At 37.8% G+C, this 22,042-nt stretch overlaps 1 protein-coding gene across 1 annotated transcript in view; it reads left to right on the top strand.

Moving 5' to 3' along the window:
- Positions 1–22,042, top strand: part of LOC139949164 (uncharacterized) — a 53,565-nt gene that overhangs the window by 7,597 nt on the left and 23,926 nt on the right. The window contains exons 22-76 of the mRNA XM_071947564.1: positions 13–356; positions 483–642; positions 818–976; positions 1,088–1,446; positions 1,570–1,747; positions 2,666–2,731; positions 2,833–3,176; positions 3,303–3,462; positions 3,637–3,795; positions 3,908–4,266; positions 4,391–4,547; positions 4,729–4,803; positions 4,905–5,248; positions 5,375–5,534; positions 5,687–5,845; positions 5,957–6,315; positions 6,440–6,596; positions 6,778–6,852; positions 6,954–7,297; positions 7,424–7,583; positions 7,758–7,916; positions 8,028–8,386; positions 8,512–8,668; positions 8,850–8,924; positions 9,026–9,369; positions 9,496–9,655; positions 9,830–9,988; positions 10,100–10,458; positions 10,583–10,760; positions 11,679–11,744; positions 11,846–12,189; positions 12,316–12,475; positions 12,650–12,808; positions 12,920–13,278; positions 13,404–13,560; positions 13,742–13,816; positions 13,918–14,261; positions 14,388–14,547; positions 14,722–14,880; positions 14,992–15,350; positions 15,475–15,652; positions 16,575–16,640; positions 16,742–17,085; positions 17,212–17,371; positions 17,546–17,704; positions 17,817–18,175; positions 18,300–18,456; positions 18,638–18,712; positions 18,814–19,157; positions 19,284–19,443; positions 19,618–19,776; positions 19,888–20,246; positions 20,371–20,548; positions 21,464–21,529; positions 21,631–21,974. Of these exons, the coding sequence (XP_071803665.1) occupies positions 13–356; positions 483–642; positions 818–976; positions 1,088–1,446; positions 1,570–1,747; positions 2,666–2,731; positions 2,833–3,176; positions 3,303–3,462; positions 3,637–3,795; positions 3,908–4,266; positions 4,391–4,547; positions 4,729–4,803; positions 4,905–5,248; positions 5,375–5,534; positions 5,687–5,845; positions 5,957–6,315; positions 6,440–6,596; positions 6,778–6,852; positions 6,954–7,297; positions 7,424–7,583; positions 7,758–7,916; positions 8,028–8,386; positions 8,512–8,668; positions 8,850–8,924; positions 9,026–9,369; positions 9,496–9,655; positions 9,830–9,988; positions 10,100–10,458; positions 10,583–10,760; positions 11,679–11,744; positions 11,846–12,189; positions 12,316–12,475; positions 12,650–12,808; positions 12,920–13,278; positions 13,404–13,560; positions 13,742–13,816; positions 13,918–14,261; positions 14,388–14,547; positions 14,722–14,880; positions 14,992–15,350; positions 15,475–15,652; positions 16,575–16,640; positions 16,742–17,085; positions 17,212–17,371; positions 17,546–17,704; positions 17,817–18,175; positions 18,300–18,456; positions 18,638–18,712; positions 18,814–19,157; positions 19,284–19,443; positions 19,618–19,776; positions 19,888–20,246; positions 20,371–20,548; positions 21,464–21,529; positions 21,631–21,974 (11,678 nt within the window). The remainder of the gene's footprint in view (positions 1–12; positions 357–482; positions 643–817; positions 977–1,087; positions 1,447–1,569; positions 1,748–2,665; positions 2,732–2,832; positions 3,177–3,302; positions 3,463–3,636; positions 3,796–3,907; positions 4,267–4,390; positions 4,548–4,728; positions 4,804–4,904; positions 5,249–5,374; positions 5,535–5,686; positions 5,846–5,956; positions 6,316–6,439; positions 6,597–6,777; positions 6,853–6,953; positions 7,298–7,423; positions 7,584–7,757; positions 7,917–8,027; positions 8,387–8,511; positions 8,669–8,849; positions 8,925–9,025; positions 9,370–9,495; positions 9,656–9,829; positions 9,989–10,099; positions 10,459–10,582; positions 10,761–11,678; positions 11,745–11,845; positions 12,190–12,315; positions 12,476–12,649; positions 12,809–12,919; positions 13,279–13,403; positions 13,561–13,741; positions 13,817–13,917; positions 14,262–14,387; positions 14,548–14,721; positions 14,881–14,991; positions 15,351–15,474; positions 15,653–16,574; positions 16,641–16,741; positions 17,086–17,211; positions 17,372–17,545; positions 17,705–17,816; positions 18,176–18,299; positions 18,457–18,637; positions 18,713–18,813; positions 19,158–19,283; positions 19,444–19,617; positions 19,777–19,887; positions 20,247–20,370; positions 20,549–21,463; positions 21,530–21,630; positions 21,975–22,042) is intronic.

The following is a 22,042-nucleotide window of genomic DNA, read 5'->3' as shown; positions in this document are numbered from 1 at the left end:
TTTACCTTGCAGGTTTCTGTTTGGAGAATATGGATGGTGAAGAAGGCCTTCAGAAAGGTTTTACACCTACCTCAGATCTAATTACTTTACAAGTAGAAAATGGAACAACTTACATCAAGTTCGACACCTTGCCTTTAGTTGTGGGAGACAACTACCCGCCCAGTGTTGATGGCACTTTAACAAGATCAGCCTCTATCAGAGCAATCAGCATTAGGCTTGTTCCATCATCATCTTCCTCGACACCATCTCCGACAGGAACTGAGGAACTTGTGTCTGTGACTGTCAAATTCTTCACCAAGAAGGAGACAGACGATGACTTTAAGCCCCTGTTGCTGGAAGACAACCAAGAACCAAAGGTGAATATAACAAATAATCTAACACTCTTATTTTCAGAGTCAAGTATTATAAAACATGTGAAGATATCTGAAGAAGTTGCATCAAGGGTAATTTCTGAGGTTCACTTTATAATTCTCTCCCCACAGGTGATCACATTCACACCAGTCAGTGATCAACCCTTGCAGAAGTTCTTAAAAACTGGAAATGAAGTCATTAAAGGGGTTGTGGCATTCCGTGTGACTGTCCTAGAGGTCACTGGTGTTTCGTCTGCAACTTTGGAACTACATGTATTGGGTTGTGCAGAAGGTAAGTCGTAGTAGCAGGAATACAGTATTCCTGTTAGTTGTACGTGATAAATGATTTGTTTTTTTCCAAATGCACGATACAAATAGGCAACCCTTTAGAATAAAAAGTCTGAAAACTTAGTCCTTTTGTTTGTATTACAAACTGATTCCAATTCCCTCTTTTTGTTTTGTCCCAGAATTCACCACAACCCAGGTAACAACTACAGCAGTCTCTGTGACAACACCAACAACGACAACCGAAGAATCAACAAGCACTGTGGCAGTTACAACACCAACTCAGACAACCACAGAACGAACAACAACCTCAACAACATCTCTGGTTTCAACCACACAGGGTAAATACATACAGTTTTATGTTCTGAAGAGTAAACATTACTATAGTAGTAACCTTAGATCTGATTAAAAAAAACTTTCATTGTTAATAATACCCATTTCTGTTCATTCAGGGTACTGTCTTCAAAATATGGACAGCGAAAGCGGTGTAGAGACAAAGGACCAGACAAGAGGAAATCTTTTCACAGATGAGTCAGGCTTTCTCACATTTTCCGAGTTGCCAATTGAGCAGTCTGTTGGCAACAGTGCTGTTCTGGAGAGAAAGTTCAATAGCAATATCATTGTTCGTGGAGTTCTTATCACTTTGAAGAAAATCACATCAAGTGTTACTTCTGGTCAAGCAGAAGGAATGACCACACCAAAGACAGGATCAACATCACAGCAGTCAGTCAAATTCACTTTCACATTACTTGCAAAGAGAGTAGACGAGAAAGATTTCAAGCAAGTGGTGATCAAAAATACAATCACGGAGGTGAGTGAGAACAGTATTTAACTAATCCACTTTTATTTATTTTTTTATTTTTTATTTTTAACAATGTGCTCATTGATTATAAACCTTGAAGTAAAGCAAAAACTTCCATTCTCCTGTTCACAGTTTACCTTGTCTATTGAGGGTATTCAATCAGAAATGAAGGTATTTCCCATGAACGAACCATCACTAGAAGGTATAAAGGAACTCCAGATCAAGTTCATTGATGTCTCAGGTGTCAGCGGAGCAACTATTGAGTTAACTGTCTTGGGATGTGCTGAAGGTAATCACATTCGTTTACAAAGTAAAGAACCCCCTCCCCCCCCCCCCAAAGTGTTTTAGCATTAAATTGTGTTGGACAATTACAAAGACAAGTTTTGGTACAAATTGCACATTACCACATATGGAAATACTTTTCTCAAAGTAATTTTTGACACATCTTATCCTGTTATCCACTAGGTTTGTTGGATTGTGATTTCTTCTTATTCTCCATTGAAACAGGGTTTTAAAACATTACCTATTTCTTTACAACATTCACGTTAACCCTTTACTATAGTAATATTCTACAAACAACTAATTATTGAACAATAACTTTTGCTTTTACAGAGTTTTCAACAACAGAATATGTGACAACCAAATCCCCTACAACTAAAGGTAAAATAATTGTACTTATTAAGAGAAGAGTCTTGATAACAAGTGCATGTGTTTACTATAATACCAGGAAAAATGTATGAGCATCTTGGATGGATTCATTCTGTTGTGTTCTGAACATTAAAAAATATTTTGATTAATCCTTTAGGTTTGCCAACAGGAGACACTTTGCTATCGACTACTACCATCAAGGGCCGTCCTCCTCGTAAGCGAATCCATTTGTCTCTTCACACTTGCAATGTTTTTTGTTATGCATAATGAATCCTTTCATTGCTACAGACTAACAAAATATCTTTTAACTACTATAAAGTCAGGTCAGTTTGTTCAACTCAGACAGAGTTCAAATTCTGCTACTTGATTTTGTTATTGAGAATTTATTAACGTAATGAACTGCCTCTGGCCACTGAATATTCCCACCCGAGTAATATGTATGTGATTTTTTTCACAGTACTGAGGTAAGTACCAAGTATACAGTAATAAACACTCAATGGTGTATATGGGTAAAAACCAAAATGAAAAATATTTATCCCTGATGTTCTAAATTGTTATGCACTTTTCTTAAAACCTAAAGCACCAACGACCGCTACAACAACCAAGACCAGCAGCACTACAAGTCATCAGCTATCAACAACTCAAGGTAATTAAGAATAACCTATAGTCAACCAAAACTTCATTCTTACAGCTTTTTGCACAAACATACATGACTTTCATCCGATTACTGATTTATTTACCTTGCAGGTTACTGTTTGGAGAATATGGATGGTGAAGAAGGCCTTCAGAAAGGTTTTACACCAACCTCAGATCTAATTACTTTACAAGTAGAAAATGGAACAACTTACATCAAGTTCGACACCTTGCCTTTAGTTGTGGGAGACAACTACCCGCCCAGTGTTGATGGCACTTTAACAAGATCAGCCTCTATCAGAGCAATCAGCATTAGGCTTGTTCCATCATCATCTTCCTCGACACCATCTCCGTCAGGAACTGAGGAACTTGTGTCTGTGACTGTCAAATTCTTCACCAAGAAGGAGACAGACGATGACTTTAAGCCCCTGTTGCTGGAAGACAACCAAGAACCAAAGGTGAATATAACAAATAATCTAACACTCTTATTTTCAGAGTCAAGTATTATAAAACATGTGAAGATATCTGAAGAAGTTGCATCAAGGGTAATTTCTGAGATTCACTTTATAATTCTCTCCTCACAGGTGATCACATTCACACCAGTCAGTGATCAACCCTTGCAGAAGTTCTTAAAAACTGGAAATGAAGTCATTAAAGGGGTTGTGGCATTCCGTGTGACTGTCCTAGAGGTCACTGGTGTTTCGTCTGCAACTTTGGAACTACATGTATTGGGCTGTGCAGAAGGTAAGTCGTAGTAGCAGGAATACAGTATTCCTGTTAGTTGTACGTGATAAATGATTTGTTTTTTCCAAATTCACGATACAAATAGGCAACCCTTAAAAATAAACAGTCTAAAGACCTAGTCCTTTTGTTTGTATATCAAACTGATTCCAATCCCCTCTTTTTGTTTTGTCCCAGAATTCACCACAACCCAGGTAACAACTGCAGCAGTCTCTGTGACAACACCAACAACGACAACCGAAGAATCAACTAGCACTGTGGCAGTTACAACACCAACTCAGACAACCACAGAACGAACAACAACCTCAACAACATCTCTGGTTTCAACCACAGAGGGTAAAGACATACAGTTTTATATTCTGAGAAATAAAAATGACTATAGCAATAACCTTAGATCTGATAAAAAAAAAACTTTCAGTGTTAATAATACCCATTTCTGTCTGTTCAGGGTACTGTCTTCAAAATATGGATAGCGAAAGCGGTGTAGAGACAAAGGACCAGACAAGAGGAAATCTTTTCACAGATGAGTCAGGCTTTCTCACATTTTCCGAGTTGCCAATTGAGCAGTCTGTTGGCAACAGTGCTGTTTTAGAGCGAAAGTTCAATAGCAATGTCAATGTTCGTGGAGTTCTGATCACTTTGAAGAAAATCACATCAAGTGTTACTTCTGGACAAGCAGAAAGAATGACCACACCAAAGACAGGATCAACGCCACCACAGTCAGTCAAATTAACTTTCACATTACTTGCAAAGAGAGTAGACGAGAAAGATTTCAAGCAAGTGGTGATCAAAAATACAATCACGGAGGTGAGTGAGAACAGTTTTTAACTAATCCACTTTTATTTATTTTTTTCATTTTTATTTTTTAACAATGTGCTCATTGATTATGAATCTTGAAGTAAAGCAAATACTCCCATTCTCCTGTTCACAGTTTACCTTGACTATTGAGGGTATTCAATCAGAAGTCAAGGTATTTCCCATGAACGAACCATCACTAGAAGGTATAAAGGAACTCCAGATCAAGTTCATTGATGTCTCAGGTGTCAGCGAAGCAACTATTGAGTTAACTGTCTTGGGATGTGCTGAAGGTAATTATATTCGTTTACCAAGTAAAAAACTTTTTCCCTCAATAAAACTCAGTTTGACTAAAAATTTGTTCGGTTGGTCTGCCAGGGTTTTATGATTTCAGATCACTCAATACACATTTGCTAACATTAGGTATCACCACAGATAGAATTAATTAACACCAGTACTTTCTTGCCGTTTTAGAAGTCTCAACAACTACGCAAACTACAACTAGCAGTACTGTCAGCACCACAACTCCTCAACTATCAACAACTCCAGGTAATTAAGAATAACCGATAATCAACCAAGCATTCATTTTTACAGCTTTTTGCACAAACATACATGACTTTCATACGATTACTGATTTATTTACCTTGCAGGTTACTGTTTGGAGAATATGGATGGTGAAGAAGGCCTTCAGAAAGGTTTTACACCTACCTCAGATCTAATTACTTTACAAGTAGAAAATGGAACAACTTACATCAAGTTCGACACCTTGCCTTTAGTTGTGGGAGACAACTACCCGCCCAGTGTTGATGGCACTTTAACAAGATCAGCCTCTATCAGAGCAATCAGCATTAGGCTTGTTCCATCATCATCTTCCTCGACACCATCTCCGTCAGGAACTGAGGAACTTGTGTCTGTGACTGTCAAATTATTCACCAAGAAGGAGACAGACGATGACTTTAAGCCCCTGTTGCTGGAAGACAACCAAGAACCAAAGGTGAATATAACAAATAATCTAACACTCTTATTTTCAGAGTCAAGTATTATAAAACATGTGAAGATATCTGAAGAAGTTGCATCAAGGGTAATTTCTGAGGTTCACTTTATAATTCTCTCCCCACAGGTGATCACATTCACACCAGTCAGTGATCAACCCTTGCAGAAGTTCTTAAAACCTGGAAATGAAGTCATTAAAGGGGTGGTGGCATTCCGTGTGACTGTCCTAGAGGTCACTGGTGTTTCGTCTGCAACTTTGGAACTACATGTATTGGGCTGTGCAGAAGGTAAGTCGTAGTTAGTTGTACGTGATAAATGATTTGTTTTTTCCAAATGCACGATACAAATAGGCAACCCTTAAAAATAAAAAGTCTGAAGACCTAGTCCTTTTGTTTGTATATCAAACTGATTCCAATCCCCTCTTTTTGTTTTGTCCCAGAATTCACCACAACCCAGGTAACAACTACAGCAGTGTCTGTGACAACACCAACAACGACAACCGAAGAATCAACTAGCACTGTGGCAGTTACAACACCAACTCAGACAACCACAGAACGAACAACAACCTCAACAACATCTCTGGTTTCAACAACAGAGGGTAAATACATACAGTTTTATGTTCTGAAGAGTAAACATTACTATAGTAGTAACCTTAGATCTGATTTTAAAAAACTGTCATCGTTAATAATACCCATTTCTGTTCATTCAGGGTACTGTCTTCAAAATATGGATAGCGAAAGCGGTGTAGAGACAAAGGACCAGACAAGAGGAAATCTTTTCACAGATGAGTCAGGCTTTCTCACATTTTCCGAGTTGCCAATTGAGCAGTCTGTTGGCAACAGTGCTGTTTTAGAGCGAAAGTTCAATAGCAATGTCAATGTTCGTGGAGTTCTGATCACTTTGAAGAAAATCACATCAAGTGTTACTTCTGGACAAGCAAATGAAATGACCACACCAAAGACAGGATCAACGTCACCACAGTCAGTCAAAATCACTTTCACATTACTTGCAAAGAGAGTAGACGAGAAAGATTTCAAGCAAGTGGTGATCAAAAATACAATCACGGAGGTGAGTGAGAACAGTTTTTAACTAATCCACTTTTATTTATTTTTTTCATTTTTATTTTTTAACAATGTGCTCATTGATTATGAATCTTGAAGTAAAGCAAATACTCCCATTCTCCTGTTCACAGTTTACCTTGTCTATTGAGGGTATTCAATCAGAAGTGAAGGTATTTCCCATGAACGAACCATCACTAGAAGGTATAAAGGAACTCCAGATCAGGTTTATTGATGTCTCAGGTGTCAGCGGTGCAACTATTGAGTTAACTGTCTTGGGATGTGCTGAAGGTAATTATATTTGTTTACCAAGTAAAAAACTTTTTCCCTCAATAAAACTCAGTTTGACTAAAAAAATTTTCGTTTGGTCTGCCAGGGTTTTATGATTTCTGATCACTCAATACACATTTGCTAACATTAGGTATCACCACAGATAGAATTAATTAACACCAGTACTTTCTTGCCGTTTTAGAAGTCTCAACAACTACGCAAACTACAACTAGCAGTACTGTCAGCACCACAACTCCTCAACTATCAACAACTCCAGGTAATTAAGAATAACCGATAATCAACCAAGCATTCATTTTTACAGCTTTTTGCACAAACATACATGACTTTCATACGATTACTGATTTATTTACCTTGCAGGTTACTGTTTGGAGAATATGGATGGTGAAGAAGGCCTTCAGAAAGGTTTTACACCTACCTCAGATCTAATTACTTTACAAGTAGAAAATGGAACAACTTACATCAAGTTCGACGCCTTGCCTTTAGTTGTGGGAGACAACTACCCGCCCAGTGTTGATGGCACTTTAACAAGATCAGCCTCTATCAGAGCAATCAGCATTAGGCTTGTTCCATCATCATCTTCCTCGACACCATTTCCAACAGGAACTGAGGAACTTGTGTCTGTGACTGTCAAATTCTTCACCAAGAAGGAGACAGACGATGACTTTAAGCCCCTGTTGCTGGAAGACAACCAAGAACCAAAGGTGAATATAACAAATAATCTAACACTCTTATTTTCAGAGTCAAGTATTATAAAACATGTGAAGATATCTGAAGAAGTTGCATCAAGGGTAATTTCTGAGGTTCACTTTATAATTCTCTCCCCACAGGTGATCACATTCACACCAGTCAGTGATCAACCCTTGCAGAAGTTCTTAAAACCTGGAAATGAAGTCATTAAAGGGGTTGTGGCATTCCGTGTGACTGTCCTAGAGGTCACTGGTGTTTCGTCTGCAACTTTGGAACTACATGTATTGGGCTGTGCAGAAGGTAAGTCGTAGTAGCAGGAACACAGTATTCCTGTTAGTTGTACGTGATAAATGATTTGTTTTTTCCAAATGCACGATACAAATAGGCAACCCTTAAAAATATAAAGTCTAAAGACCTAGTCCTTTTGTTTGTATATCAAACTGATTCCAGTCCCCTCTTTTTGTTTTGTCCCAGAATTCACCACAACCCAGGTAACAACTACAGCAGTCTCTGTGACAACACCAACAACGACAACCGAAGAATCAACTAGCACTGTGGCAGTTACAACACCAACTCAGACAACCACAGAACGAACAACAACCTCAACAACATCTCTGGTTTCAACAACAGAGGGTAAATACATACAGTTTTATGTTCTGAAGAGTAAACATTACTATAGTAGTAACCTTAGATCTGATTTTAAAAAACTTTCATTGTTAATAATACCCATTTCTGTTCATTCAGGGTACTGTCTTCAAAATATGGATAGCGAAAGCGGTGTAGAGACGAAGGACCAGACAAGAGGAAATCTTTTCACAGATGAGTCAGGCTTTCTCACATTTTCCGAGTTGCCAATTGAGCAGTCTGTTGGCAACAGTGCTGTTTTAGAGCGAAAGTTCAATAGCAATGTCAATGTTCGTGGAGTTCTGATCACTTTGAAGAAAATCACATCAAGTGTTACTTCTGGACAAGCAGAAGGAATGACCACACCAAAGACAGGATCAACGCCACCACAGTCAGTCAAATTCACTTTCACATTACTTGCAAAGAGAGTAGACGAGAAAGATTTCAAGCAAGTGGTGATCAAAAATACAATCACGGAGGTGAGTGAGAACAGTTTTTAACTAATCCACTTTTATTTATTTTTTTTCCTTTTTATTTTTTAACAATGTGCTCATTGATTATGAATCTTGAAGTAAAGCACATACTCCCATTCTCCTGTTCACAGTTTACCTTGTCTATTGAGGGTATTCAATCAGAAGTGAAGGTATTTCCCATGAACGAACCATCACTAGAAGGTATAAAGGAACTCCAGATCAGGTTTATTGATGTCTCAGGTGTCAGCGGAGCAACTATTGAGTTAACTGTCTTGGGATGTGCTGAAGGTAATTATATTCGTTTACCAAGTAAAAAACTTTTTCCCTCAATAAAACTCAGTTTGACTAAAAATTTGTTCATTTGGTCTGCCAGGGTTTTATGATTTCAGATCACTCAATACACATTTGCTAGCATTAGGTATCACCACAGATAGAATTAATTAACACCAGTACTTTCTTGCCGTTTTAGAAGTCTCAACAACTACGCAAACTACAACTAGCAGTACTGTCAGCACCACAACTCCTCAACTATCAACAACTCCAGGTAATTAAGAATAACCGATAATCAACCAAGCATTCATTTTTACAGCTTTTTGCACAAACATACATGACTTTCATACGATTACTGATTTATTTACCTTGCAGGTTACTGTTTGGAGAATATGGATGGTGAAGAAGGCCTTCAGAAAGGTTTTACACCTACCTCAGATCTAATTACTTTACAAGTAGAAAATGGAACAACTTACATCAAGTTCGACACCTTGCCTTTAGTTGTGGGAGACAACTACCCGCCCAGTGTTGATGGCACTTTAACAAGATCAGCCTCTATCAGAGCAATCAGCATTAGGCTTGTTCCATCATCATCTTCCTCGACACCATCTCCGTCAGGAACTGAGGAACTTGTGTCTGTGACTGTCAAATTATTCACCAAGAAGGAGACAGACGATGACTTTAAGCCCCTGTTGCTGGAAGACAACCAAGAACCAAAGGTGAATATAACAAATAATCTAACACTCTTATTTTCAGAGTCAAGTATTATAAAACATGTGAAGATATCTGAAGAAGTTGCATCAAGGGTAATTTCTGAGGTTCACTTTATAATTCTCTCCCCACAGGTGATCACATTCACACCAGTCAGTGATCAACCCTTGCAGAAGTTCTTAAAAACTGGAAATGAAGTCATTAAAGGGGTTGTGGCATTCCGTGTGACTGTCCTAGAGGTCACTGGTGTTTCGTCTGCAACTTTGGAACTACATGTATTGGGCTGTGCAGAAGGTAAGTCGTAGTAGCAGGAATACAGTATTCCTGTTAGTTGTACGTGATAAATGATTTGTTTTTTCCAAATGCACGATACAAATAGGCAACCCTTAAAAATAAAAAGTCTGAAGACCTAGTCCTTTTGTTTGTATATCAAACTGATTCCAATCCCCTCTTTTTGTTTTGTCCCAGAATTCACCACAACCCAGGTAACAACTACAGCAGTCTCTGTGACAACACCAACAACGACAACCGAAGAATCAACTAGCACTGTGGCAGTTACAACACCAACTCAGACAACCACAGAACGAACAACAACCTCAACAACATCTCTGGTTTCAACAACAGAGGGTAAATACATACAGTTTTATGTTCTGAAGAGTAAACATTACTATAGTAGTAACCTTAGATCTGATTTTAAAAAACTTTCATTGTTAATAGTACCCATTTTTGTTCATTCAGGGTACTGTCTTCAAAATATGGATAGCGAAAGCGGTGTAGAGACAAAGGACCAGACAAGAGGAAATCTTTTCACAGATGAGTCAGGCTTTCTCACATTTTCCGAGTTGCCAATTGAGCAGTCTGTTGGCAACAGTGCTGTTTTAGAGCGAAAGTTCAATAGCAATGTCAATGTTCGTGGAGTTCTGATCACTTTGAAGAAAATCACATCAAGTGTTACTTCTGGACAAGCAGAAGGAATGACCACACCAAAGACAGGATCAACAACACCACAGTCAGTCAAATTCACTTTCACATTACTTGCTAAGAGAGTAGACGAGAAAGATTTCAAGCAAGTGGTGATCAAAAATACAATCACGGAGGTGAGTGAGAACAGTTTTTAACTAATCCACTTTTATTTATTTTTTTCCTTTTTATTTTTTAACAATTTGCTCATTGATTATGAATCTTGAAGTAAAGCAAAAACTTCCATTCTCCTGTTCACAGTTTACCTTGTCTATTGAGGGTATTCAATCAGAAATGAAGGTATTTCCCATGAACGAACCATCACTAGAAGGTATAAAGGAACTCCAGATCAGGTTCATTGATGTCTCAGGTGTCAGCGGAGCAACTATTGAGTTAACTGTCTTGGGATGTGCTGAAGGTAATCACATTCGTTTACAAAGTAAAGAACCCCCTCCCCCCCCCCCCAAAGTGTTTTAGCATTAAATTTTGTTGGACAATTACAAAGACAAGTTTTGGTACAAATTGCACATTACCACATATGGAAATACTTTTCTCAAAGTAATTTTTGACACATCTTATCCTGTTATCCACTAGGTTTGTTGGTTTGTGATTTCTTCTTATTCTCCATTGAAACAGGGTTTTAAAACATTACCTATTTCTTTACAACATTCACGTTAACCCTTTACTATAGTAATATTCTACAAACAACTAATTATTGAACAATAACTTTTGCTTTTACAGAGTTTTCAACAACAGAATATGTGACAACCAAATCCCCTACAACTAAAGGTAAAATAATTGTACTTATTAAGAGAAGAGTCTTGATAACAAGTGCATGTGTTTACTATAATACCAGGAAAAATGTATGAGCATCTTGGATGGATTCATTCTGTTGTGTTCTGAACATTAAAAAATATTTTGATTAATCCTTTAGGTTTGCCAACAGGAGACACTTTGCTATCGACTACTACCATCAAGGGCCGTCCTCCTCGTAAGCGAATCCATTTGTCTCTTCACACTTGCAATGTTTTTTGTTATGCATAATGAATCCTTTCATTGCTACAGACTAACAAAATATCTTTTAACTACTATAAAGTCAGGTCAGTTTGTTCAACTCAGACAGAGTTCAAATTTTGCTACTTGATTTTGTTATTGAGAATTTATTAACGTAATGAACTGCCTCTGGCCACTGAATATTCCCACCCGAGTAATATGTATGTGATTTTTTTCACAGTACTGAGGTAAGTACCAAGTATACAGTAATAAACACTCAATGGTGTATATGGGTAAAAACCAAAATGAATAATATTTATCCCTGATGTTCTAAATTGTTATGCACTTTTCATAAAACCTAAAGCACCAACGACCGCTACAACAACCAAGACCAGCAGCACTACAAGTCATCAGCTATCAACAACTCAAGGTAATTAAGAATAACTTATAGTCAACCAAAACTTCATTCTTACAGCTTTTTGCACAAACATACATGACTTTCATACGATTACTGATTTATTTACCTTGCAGGTTACTGTTTGGAGAATATGGATGGTGAAGAAGGCCTTCAGAAAGGTTTTACACCTACCTCAGATCTAATTACTTTACAAGTAGAAAATGGAACAACTTACATCAAGTTCGACACCTTGCCTTTAGTTGTGGGAGACAACTACCCGCCCAGTGTTGATGGCACTTTAACAAGATCAGCCTCTATCAGAGCAATCAGCATTAGGCTTGTTCCATCATCATCTTCCTCGACACCATCTCCGTCAGGAACTGAGGAACTTGTGTCTGTGACTGTCAAATTCTTCACCAAGAAGGAGACAGACGATGACTTTAAGCCCCTGTTGCTGGAAGACAACCAAGAACCAAAGGTGAATATAACAAATAATCTAACACTCTTATTTTCAGAGTCAAGTATTATAAAACATGTGAAGATATCTGAAGAAGTTGCATCAAGGGTAATTTCTGAGGTTCACTTTATAATTCTCTCCCCACAGGTGATCACATTCACACCAGTCAGTGATCAACCCTTGCAGAAGTTCTTAAAAACTGGAAATGAAGTCATTAAAGGGGTTGTGGCATTCCGTGTGACTGTCCTAGAGGTCACTGGTGTTTCGTCTGCAACTTTGGAACTACATGTATTGGGCTGTGCAGAAGGTAAGTCGTAGTAGCAGGAACACAGTATTCCTGTTAGTTGTACGTGATAAATGATTTGTTTTTTCCAAATGCACGATACAAATAGGCAACCCTTAAAAATAAAAAGTCTGAAGACCTAGTCCTTTTGTTTGTATATCAAACTGATTCCAGTCCCCTCTTTTTGTTTTGTCCCAGAATTCACCACAACCCAGGTAACAACTACAGCAGTCTCTGTGACAACACCAACAACGACAACCGAAGAATCAACTAGCACTGTGGCAGTTACAACACCAACTCGGACAACCACAGAACGAACAACAACCTCAACAACATCTCTGGTTTCAACAACAGAGGGTAAATACATACAGTTTTATGTTCTGAAGAGTAAACATTACTATAGTAGTAACCTTAGATCTGATTTTAAAAAACTTTCATTGTTAATAATACCCATTTCTGTTCATTCAGGGTACTGTCTTCAAAATATGGATAGCGAAAGCGGTGTAGAGACGAAGGACCAGACAAGAGGAAATCTTTTCACAGATGAGTCAGGCTTTCTCACATTTTCCGAGTTGCCAATTGAGCAGTCTGTTGGCAACAGTGCTGTTTTAGAGCGAAAGTTCAATAGCAATGTCAATGTTCGTGGAGTTCTGATCACTTTGAAGAAAATCACATCAAGTGTTACTTCTGGACAAGCAGAAGGAATGACCACACCAAAGACAGGATCAACGCCACCACAGTCAGTCAAATTCACTTTCACATTACTTGCAAAGAGAGTAGACGAGAAAGATTTCAAGCAAGTGGTGATCAAAAATACAATCACGGAGGTGAGTGAGAACAGTTTTTAACTAATCCACTTTTATTTATTTTTTTTCCTTTTTATTTTTTAACAATGTGCTCATTGATTATGAATCTTGAAGTAAAGCACATACTCCCATTCTCCTGTTCACAGTTTACCTTGTCTATTGAGGGTATTCAATCAGAAGTGAAGGTATTTCCCATGAACGAACCATCACTAGAAGGTATAAAGGAACTCCAGATCAGGTTTATTGATGTCTCAGGTGTCAGCGGAGCAACTATTGAGTTAACTGTCTTGGGATGTGCTGAAGGTAATTATATTCGTTTACCAAGTAAAAAACTTTTTCCCTCAATAAAACTCAGTTTGACTAAAAATTTGTTCATTTGGTCTGCCAGGGTTTTATGATTTCAGATCACTCAATACACATTTGCTAGCATTAGGTATCACCACAGATAGAATTAATTAACACCAGTACTTTCTTGCCGTTTTAGAAGTCTCAACAACTACGCAAACTACAACTAGCAGTACTGTCAGCACCACAACTCCTCAACTATCAACAACTCCAGGTAATTAAGAATAACCGATAATCAACCAAGCATTCATTTTTACAGCTTTTTGCACAAACATACATGACTTTCATACGATTACTGATTTATTTACCTTGCAGGTTACTGTTTGGAGAATATGGATGGTGAAGAAGGCCTTCAGAAAGGTTTTACACCTACCTCAGATCTAATTACTTTACAAGTAGAAAATGGAACAACTTACATCAAGTTCGACACCTTGCCTTTAGTTGTGGGAGACAACTACCCGCCCAGTGTTGATGGCACTTTAACAAGATCAGCCTCTATCAGAGCAATCAGCATTAGGCTTGTTCCATCATCATCTTCCTCGACACCATCTCCGTCAGGAACTGAGGAACTTGTGTCTGTGACTGTCAAATTATTCTCCAAGAAGGAGACAGACGATGACTTTAAGCCCCTGTTGCTGGAAGACAACCAAGAACCAAAGGTGAATATAACAAATAATCTAACACTCTTATTTTCAGAGTCAAGTATTATAAAACATGTGAAGATATCTGAAGAAGTTGCATCAAGGGTAATTTCTGAGGTTCACTTTATAATTCTCTCCCCACAGGTGATCACATTCACACCAGTCAGTGATCAACCCTTGCAGAAGTTCTTAAAAACTGGAAATGAAGTCATTAAAGGGGTTGTGGCATTCCGTGTGACTGTCCTAGAGGTCACTGGTGTTTCGTCTGCAACTTTGGAACTACATGTATTGGGCTGTGCAGAAGGTAAGTCGTAGTAGCAGGAATACAGTATTCCTGTTAGTTGTACGTGATAAATGATTTGTTTTTTCCAAATGCACGATACAAATAGGCAACCCTTAAAAATAAAAAGTCTGAAGACCTAGTCCTTTTGTTTGTATATCAAACTGATTCCAATCCCCTCTTTTTGTTTTGTCCCAGAATTCACCACAACCCAGGTAACAACTACAGCAGTCTCTGTGACAACACCAACAACGACAACCGAAGAATCAACTAGCACTGTGGCAGTTACAACACCAACTCAGACAACCACAGAACGAACAACAACCTCAACAACATCTCTGGTTTCAACCACAGAGGGTAAATACATACAGTTTTATGTTCTGAAGAGTAAACATTACTATAGTAGTAACCTTAGATCTGATTTAAAAAAACTTTCATTGTTAATAGTACCCATTTTTGTTCATTCAGGGTACTGTCTTCAAAATATGGATAGCGAAAGCGGTGTAGAGACAAAGGACCAGACAAGAGGAAATCTTTTCACAGATGAGTCAGGCTTTCTCACATTTTCCGAGTTGCCAATTGAGCAGTCTGTTGGCAACAGTGCTGTTTTAGAGCGAAAGTTCAATAGCAATGTCAATGTTCGTGGAGTTCTGATCACTTTGAAGAAAATCACATCAAGTGTTACTTCTGGACAAGCAGAAGGAATGACCACACCAAAGACAGGATCAACGCCACCACAGTCAGTCAAATTCACTTTCACATTACTTGCTAAGAGAGTAGACGAGAAAGATTTCAAGCAAGTGGTGATCAAAAATACAATCACGGAGGTGAGTGAGAACAGTTTTTAACTAATCCACTTTTATTTATTTTTTTCCTTTTTATTTTTTAACAATTTGCTCATTGATTATGAATCTTGAAGTAAAGCAAAAACTTCCATTCTCCTGTTCACAGTTTACCTTGTCTATTGAGGGTATTCAATCAGAAATGAAGGTATTTCCCATGAACGAACCATCACTAGAAGGTATAAAGGAACTCCAGATCAGGTTCATTGATGTCTCAGGTGTCAGCGGAGCAACTATTGAGTTAACTGTCTTGGGATGTGCTGAAGGTAATCACATTCGTTTACAAAGTAAAGAACCCCCTCCCCCCCCCCCCCCCCAAAGTGTTTTAGCATTAAATTTTGTTGGACAATTACAAAGACAAGTTTTGGTACAAATTGCACATTACCACATATGGAAATACTTTTCTCAAAGTAATTTTTGACACATCTTATCCTGTTATCCACTAGGTTTGTTGGTTTGTGATTTCTTCTTATTCTCCATTGAAACAGGGTTTTAAAACATTACCTATTTCTTTACAACATTCACGTTAACCCTTTACTATAGTAATATTCTACAAACAACTAATTATTGAACAATAACTTTTGCTTTTACAGAGTTTTCAACAACAGAATATGTGACAACCAAATCCCCTACAACTAAAGGTAAAATAATTGTACTTATTAAGAGAAGAGTCTTGATAACAAGTGCATGTGTTTACTATAATACCAGGAAAAATGTATGAGCATCTTGGATGGATTCATTCTGTTGTGTTCTGAACATTAAAAAATATTTTGATTAATCCTTTAGGTTTGCCAACAGGAGACACTTTGCTATCGACTACTACCATCAAGGGCCGTCCTCCTCGTAAGCGAATCCATTTGTCTCTTCACACTTGCAATGTTTTTTGTTATGCATAATGAATCCTTTCATTGCTACAGACTAACAAAATATCTTTTAACTACTATAAAGTCAGGTCAGTTTGTTCAACTCAGACAGAGTTCAAATTTTGCTACTTGATTTTGTTATTGAGAATTTATTAACGTAATGAACTGCCTCTGGCCACTGAATATTCCCACCCGAGTAATATGTATGTGATTTTTTTCACAGTACTGAGGTAAGTACCAAGTATACAGTAATAAACACTCAATGGTGTATATGGGTAAAAACCAAAATGAATAATATTTATCCCTGATGTTCTAAATTGTTATGCACTTTTCATAAAACCTAAAGCACCAACGACCGCTACAACAACCAAGACCAGCAGCACTACAAGTCATCAGCTATCAACAACTCAAGGTAATTAAGAATAACTTATAGTCAACCAAAACTTCATTCTTACAGCTTTTTGCACAAACATACATGACTTTCATACGATTACTGATTTATTTACCTTGCAGGTTACTGTTTGGAGAATATGGATGGTGAAGAAGGCCTTCAGAAAGGTTTTACACCTACCTCAGATCTAATTACTTTACAAGTACAAAATGGAACAACTTACATCAAGTTCGACACCTTGCCTTTAGTTGTGGGAGACAACTACCCGCCCAGTGTTGATGGCACTTTAACAAGATCAGCCTCTATCAGAGCAATCAGCATTAGGCTTGTTCCATCATCATCTTCCTCGACACCATCTCCGTCAGGAACTGAGGAACTTGTGTCTGTGACTGTCAAATTATTCACCAAGAAGGAGACAGACGATGACTTTAAGCCCCTGTTGCTGGAAGACAACCAAGAACCAAAGGTGAATATAACAAATAATCTAACACTCTTATTTTCAGAGTCAAGTATTATAAAACATGTGAAGATATCTGAAGAAGTTGCATCAAGGGTAATTTCTGAGGTTCACTTTATAATTCTCTCCTCACAGGTGATCACATTCACACCAGTCAGTGATCAACCCTTGCAGAAGTTCTTAAAAACTGGAAATGAAGTCATTAAAGGGGTTGTGGCATTCCGTGTGACTGTCCTAGAGGTCACTGGTGTTTCGTCTGCAACTTTGGAACTACATGTATTGGGCTGTGCAGAAGGTAAGTCGTAGTAGCAGGAATACAGTATTCCTGTTAGTTGTACGTGATAAATGATTTGTTTTTTCCAAATTCACGATACAAATAGGCAACCCTTAAAAATAAAAAGTCTAAAGACCTAGTCCTTTTGTTTGTATATCAAACTGATTCCAATCCCCTCTTTTTGTTTTGTCCCAGAATTCACCACAACCCAGGTAACAACTACAGCAGTCTCTGTGACAACACCAACAACGACAACCGAAGAATCAACTAGCACTGTAGCAGTTACAACACCAACTCAGACAACCACAGAACGAACAACAACCTCAACAACATCTCTGGTTTCAACCACAGAGGGTAAAGACATACAGTTTTATATTCTGAGAAATAAAAATGACTATAGCAATAACCTTAGATCTGATAAAAAAAAAACTTTCAGTGTTAATAATACCCATTTCTGTCTGTTCAGGGTACTGTCTTCAAAATATGGATAGCGAAAGCGGTGTAGAGACAAAGGACCAGACAAATGGAAATCTTTTCACAGATGAGTCAGGCTTTCTCACATTTTCCGAGTTGCCAATTGAGCAGTCTGTTGGCAACAGTGCTGTTTTAGAGCGAAAGTTCAATAGCAATGTCAATGTTCGTGGAGTTCTGATCACTTTGAAGAAAATCACATCAAGTGTTACTTCTGGACAAGCAGAAAGAATGACCACACCAAAGACAGGATCAAAGCCACCACAGTCAGTCAAATTCACTTTCACATTACTTGCAAAGAGAGTAGACGAGAAAGATTTCAAGCAAGTGGTGATCAAAAATACAATCACGGAGGTGAGTGAGAACAGTTTTTAACTAATCCACTTTTATTTATTTTTTTCATTTTTATTTTTTAACAATTTGCTCATTGATTATGAATCTTGAAGTAAAGCAGATACTCCCATTCTCCTGTTCACAGTTTACCTTGACTATTGAGGGTATTCAATCAGAAGTCAAGGTATTTCCCATGAACGAACCATCACTAGAAGGTATAAAGGAACTCCAGATCAAGTTCATTGATGTCTCAGGTGTCAGCGAAGCAACTATTGAGTTAACTGTCTTGGGATGTGCTGAAGGTAATTATATTCGTTTACCAAGTAAAAAACTTTTTGCCTCAATAAAACTCAGTTTGACTAAAAATTTGTTCGGTTGGTCTGCCAGGGTTTTATGATTTCAGATCACTCAATACACATTTGCTAACATTAGGTATCACCACAGATAGAATTAATTAACACCAGTACTTTCTTGCCGTTTTAGAAGTCTCAACAACTACGCAAACTACAACTAGCAGTACTGTCAGCACCACAACTCCTCAACTATCAACAACTCCAGGTAATTAAGAATAACCGATAATCAACCAAGCATTCATTTTTACAGCTTTTTGCACAAACATACATGACTTTCATACGATTACTGATTTATTTACCTTGCAGGTTACTGTTTGGAGAATATGGATGGTGAAGAAGGCCTTCAGAAAGGTTTTACACCTACCTCAGATCTAATTACTTTACAAGTAGAAAATGGAACAACTTACATCAAGTTCGACACCTTGCCTTTAGTTGTGGGAGACAACTACCCGCCCAGTGTTGATGGCACTTTAACAAGATCAGCCTCTATCAGAGCAATCAGCATTAGGCTTGTTCCATCATCATCTTCCTCGACACCATCTCCGTCAGGAACTGAGGAACTTGTGTCTGTGACTGTCAAATTATTCACCAAGAAGGAGACAGACGATGACTTTAAGCCCCTGTTGCTGGAAGACAACCAAGAACCAAAGGTGAATATAACAAATAATCTAACACTCTTATTTTCAGAGTCAAGTATTATAAAACATGTGAAGATATCTGAAGAAGTTGCATCAAGGGTAATTTCTGAGGTTCACTTTATAATTCTCTCCCCACAGGTGATCACATTCACACCAGTCAGTGATCAACCCTTGCAGAAGTTCTTAAAAACTGGAAATGAAGTCATTAAAGGGGTTGTGGCATTCCGTGTGACTGTCCTAGAGGTCACTGGTGTTTCGTCTGCAACTTTGGAACTACATGTATTGGGCTGTGCAGAAGGTAAGTCGTAGTAGCAGGAATACAGTATTCCTGTTAGTTGTACGTGATAAATGATTTGTTTTTTCCAAATGCACGATACAAATAGGCAACCCTTAAAAATAAAAAGTCTGAAGACCTAGTCCTTTTGTTTGTATATCAAACTGATTCCAATCCCCTCTTTTTGTTTTGTCCCAGAATTCACCACAACCCAGGTAACAACTACAGCAGTCTCTGTGACAACACCAACAACGACAACCGAAGAATCAACTAGCACTGTGGCAGTTACAACACCAACTCAGACAACCACAGAACGAACAACAACCTCAACAACATCTCTGGTTTCAACAACAGAGGGTAAATACATACAGTTTTATGTTCTGAAGAGTAAACATTACTATAGTAGTAACCTTAGATCTGATTTTAAAAAACTTTCATTGTTAATAGTACCCATTTCTGTTCATTCAGGGTACTGTCTTCAAAATATGGATAGCGAAAGCGGTGTAGAGACAAAGGACCAGACAAGAGGAAATCTTTTCACAGATGAGTCAGGCTTTCTCACATTTTCCGAGTTGCCAATTGAGCAGTCTGTTGGCAACAGTGCTGTTTTAGAGCGAAAGTTCAATAGCAATGTCAATGTTCGTGGAGTTCTGATCACTTTGAAGAAAATCACATCAAGTGTTACTTCTGGACAAGCAGAAGGAATGACCACACCAAAGACAGGATCAACAACACCACAGTCAGTCAAATTCACTTTCACATTACTTGCTAAGAGAGTAGACGAGAAAGATTTCAAGCAAGTGGTGATCAAAAATACAATCACGGAGGTGAGTGAGAACAGTTTTTAACTACTCCACTTTTATTTATTTTTTTCCTTTTTATTTTTTAACAATTTGCTCATTGATTATGAATCTTGAAGTAAAGCAAAAACTTCCATTCTCCTGTTCACAGTTTACCTTGTCTATTGAGGGTATTCAATCAGAAATGAAGGTATTTCCCATGAACGAACCATCACTAGAAGGTATAAAGGAACTCCAGATCAGGTTCATTGATGTCTCAGGTGTCAGCGGAGCAACTATTGAGTTAACTGTCTTGGGATGTGCTGAAGGTAATCACATTCGTTTACAAAGTAAAGAACCCCCCCCCCCCCCCAAAGTGTTTTAGCATTAAATTTTGTTGGACAATTACAAAGACAAGTTTTGGTACAAATTGCACATTACCACATATGGAAATACTTTTCTCAAAGTAATTTTTGACACATCTTATCCTGTTATCCACTAGGTTTGTTGGTTTGTGATTTCTTCTTATTCTCCATTGAAACAGGGTTTTAAAACATTACCTATTTCTTTACAACATTCACGTTAACCCTTTACTATAGTAATATTCTACAAACAACTAATTATTGAACAATAACTTTTGCTTTTACAGAGTTTTCAACAACAGAATATGTGACAACCAAATCCCCTACAACTAAAGGTAAAATAATTGTACTTATTAAGAGAAGAGTCTTGATAACAAGTGCATGTGTTTACTATAATACCAGGAAAAATGTATGAGCATCTTGGATGGATTCATTCTGTTGTGTTCTGAACATTAAAAAATATTTTGATTAATCCTTTAGGTTTGCCAACAGGAGACACTTTGCTATCGACTACTACCATCAAGGGCCGTCCTCCTCGTAAGCGAATCCATTTGTCTCTTCACACTTGCAATGTTTTTTGTTATGCATAATGAATCCTTTCATTGCTACAGACTAACAAAATATCTTTTAACTACTATAAAGTCAGGTCAGTTTGTTCAACTCAGACAGAGTTCAAATTTTGCTACTTGATTTTGTTATTGAGAATTTATTAACGTAATGAACTGCCTCTGGCCACTGAATATTCCCACCCGAGTAATATGTATGTGATTTTTTTCACAGTACTGAGGTAAGTACCAAGTATACAGTAATAAACACTCAATGGTGTATATGGGTAAAAACCAAAATGAATAATATTTATCCCTGATGTTCTAAATTGTTATGCACTTTTCATAAAACCTAAAGCACCAACGACCGCTACAACAACCAAGACCAGCAGCACTACAAGTCATCAGCTATCAACAACTCAAGGTAATTAAGAATAACTTATAGTCAACCAAAACTTCATTCTTACAGCTTTTTGCACAAACATACATGACTTTCATACGATTACTGATTTATTTACCTTGCAGGTTACTGTTTGGAGAATATGGATGGTGAAGAAGGCCTTCAGAAAGGTTTTACACCTACCTCTGATCTAATTACTTTACAAGTAGAAAATGGAACAACTTACATCAAGTTCGACACCTTGCCTTTAGTTGTGGGAGACAACTACCCGCCCAGTGTTGATGGCACTTTAACAAGATCAGCCTCTATCAGAGCAATCAGCATTAGGCTTGTTCCATCATCATCTTCCTCGACACCATCTCCGTCAGGAACTGAGGAACTTGTGTCTGTGACTGTCAAATTCTTCACCAAGAAGGAGACAGACGATGACTTTAAGCCCCTGTTGCTGGAAGACAACCAAGAACCAAAGGTGAATATAACAAATAATCTAACACTCTTATTTTCAGAGTCAAGTATTATAAAACATGTGAAGATATC

This window comes from Asterias amurensis, chromosome 16 (assembly GCF_032118995.1).
Source record: "Asterias amurensis chromosome 16, ASM3211899v1".
Classification (NCBI taxonomy): domain Eukaryota; kingdom Metazoa; phylum Echinodermata; class Asteroidea; order Forcipulatida; family Asteriidae; genus Asterias; species Asterias amurensis.
This window is presented reverse-complemented; position numbering and strand designations above follow the sequence as displayed.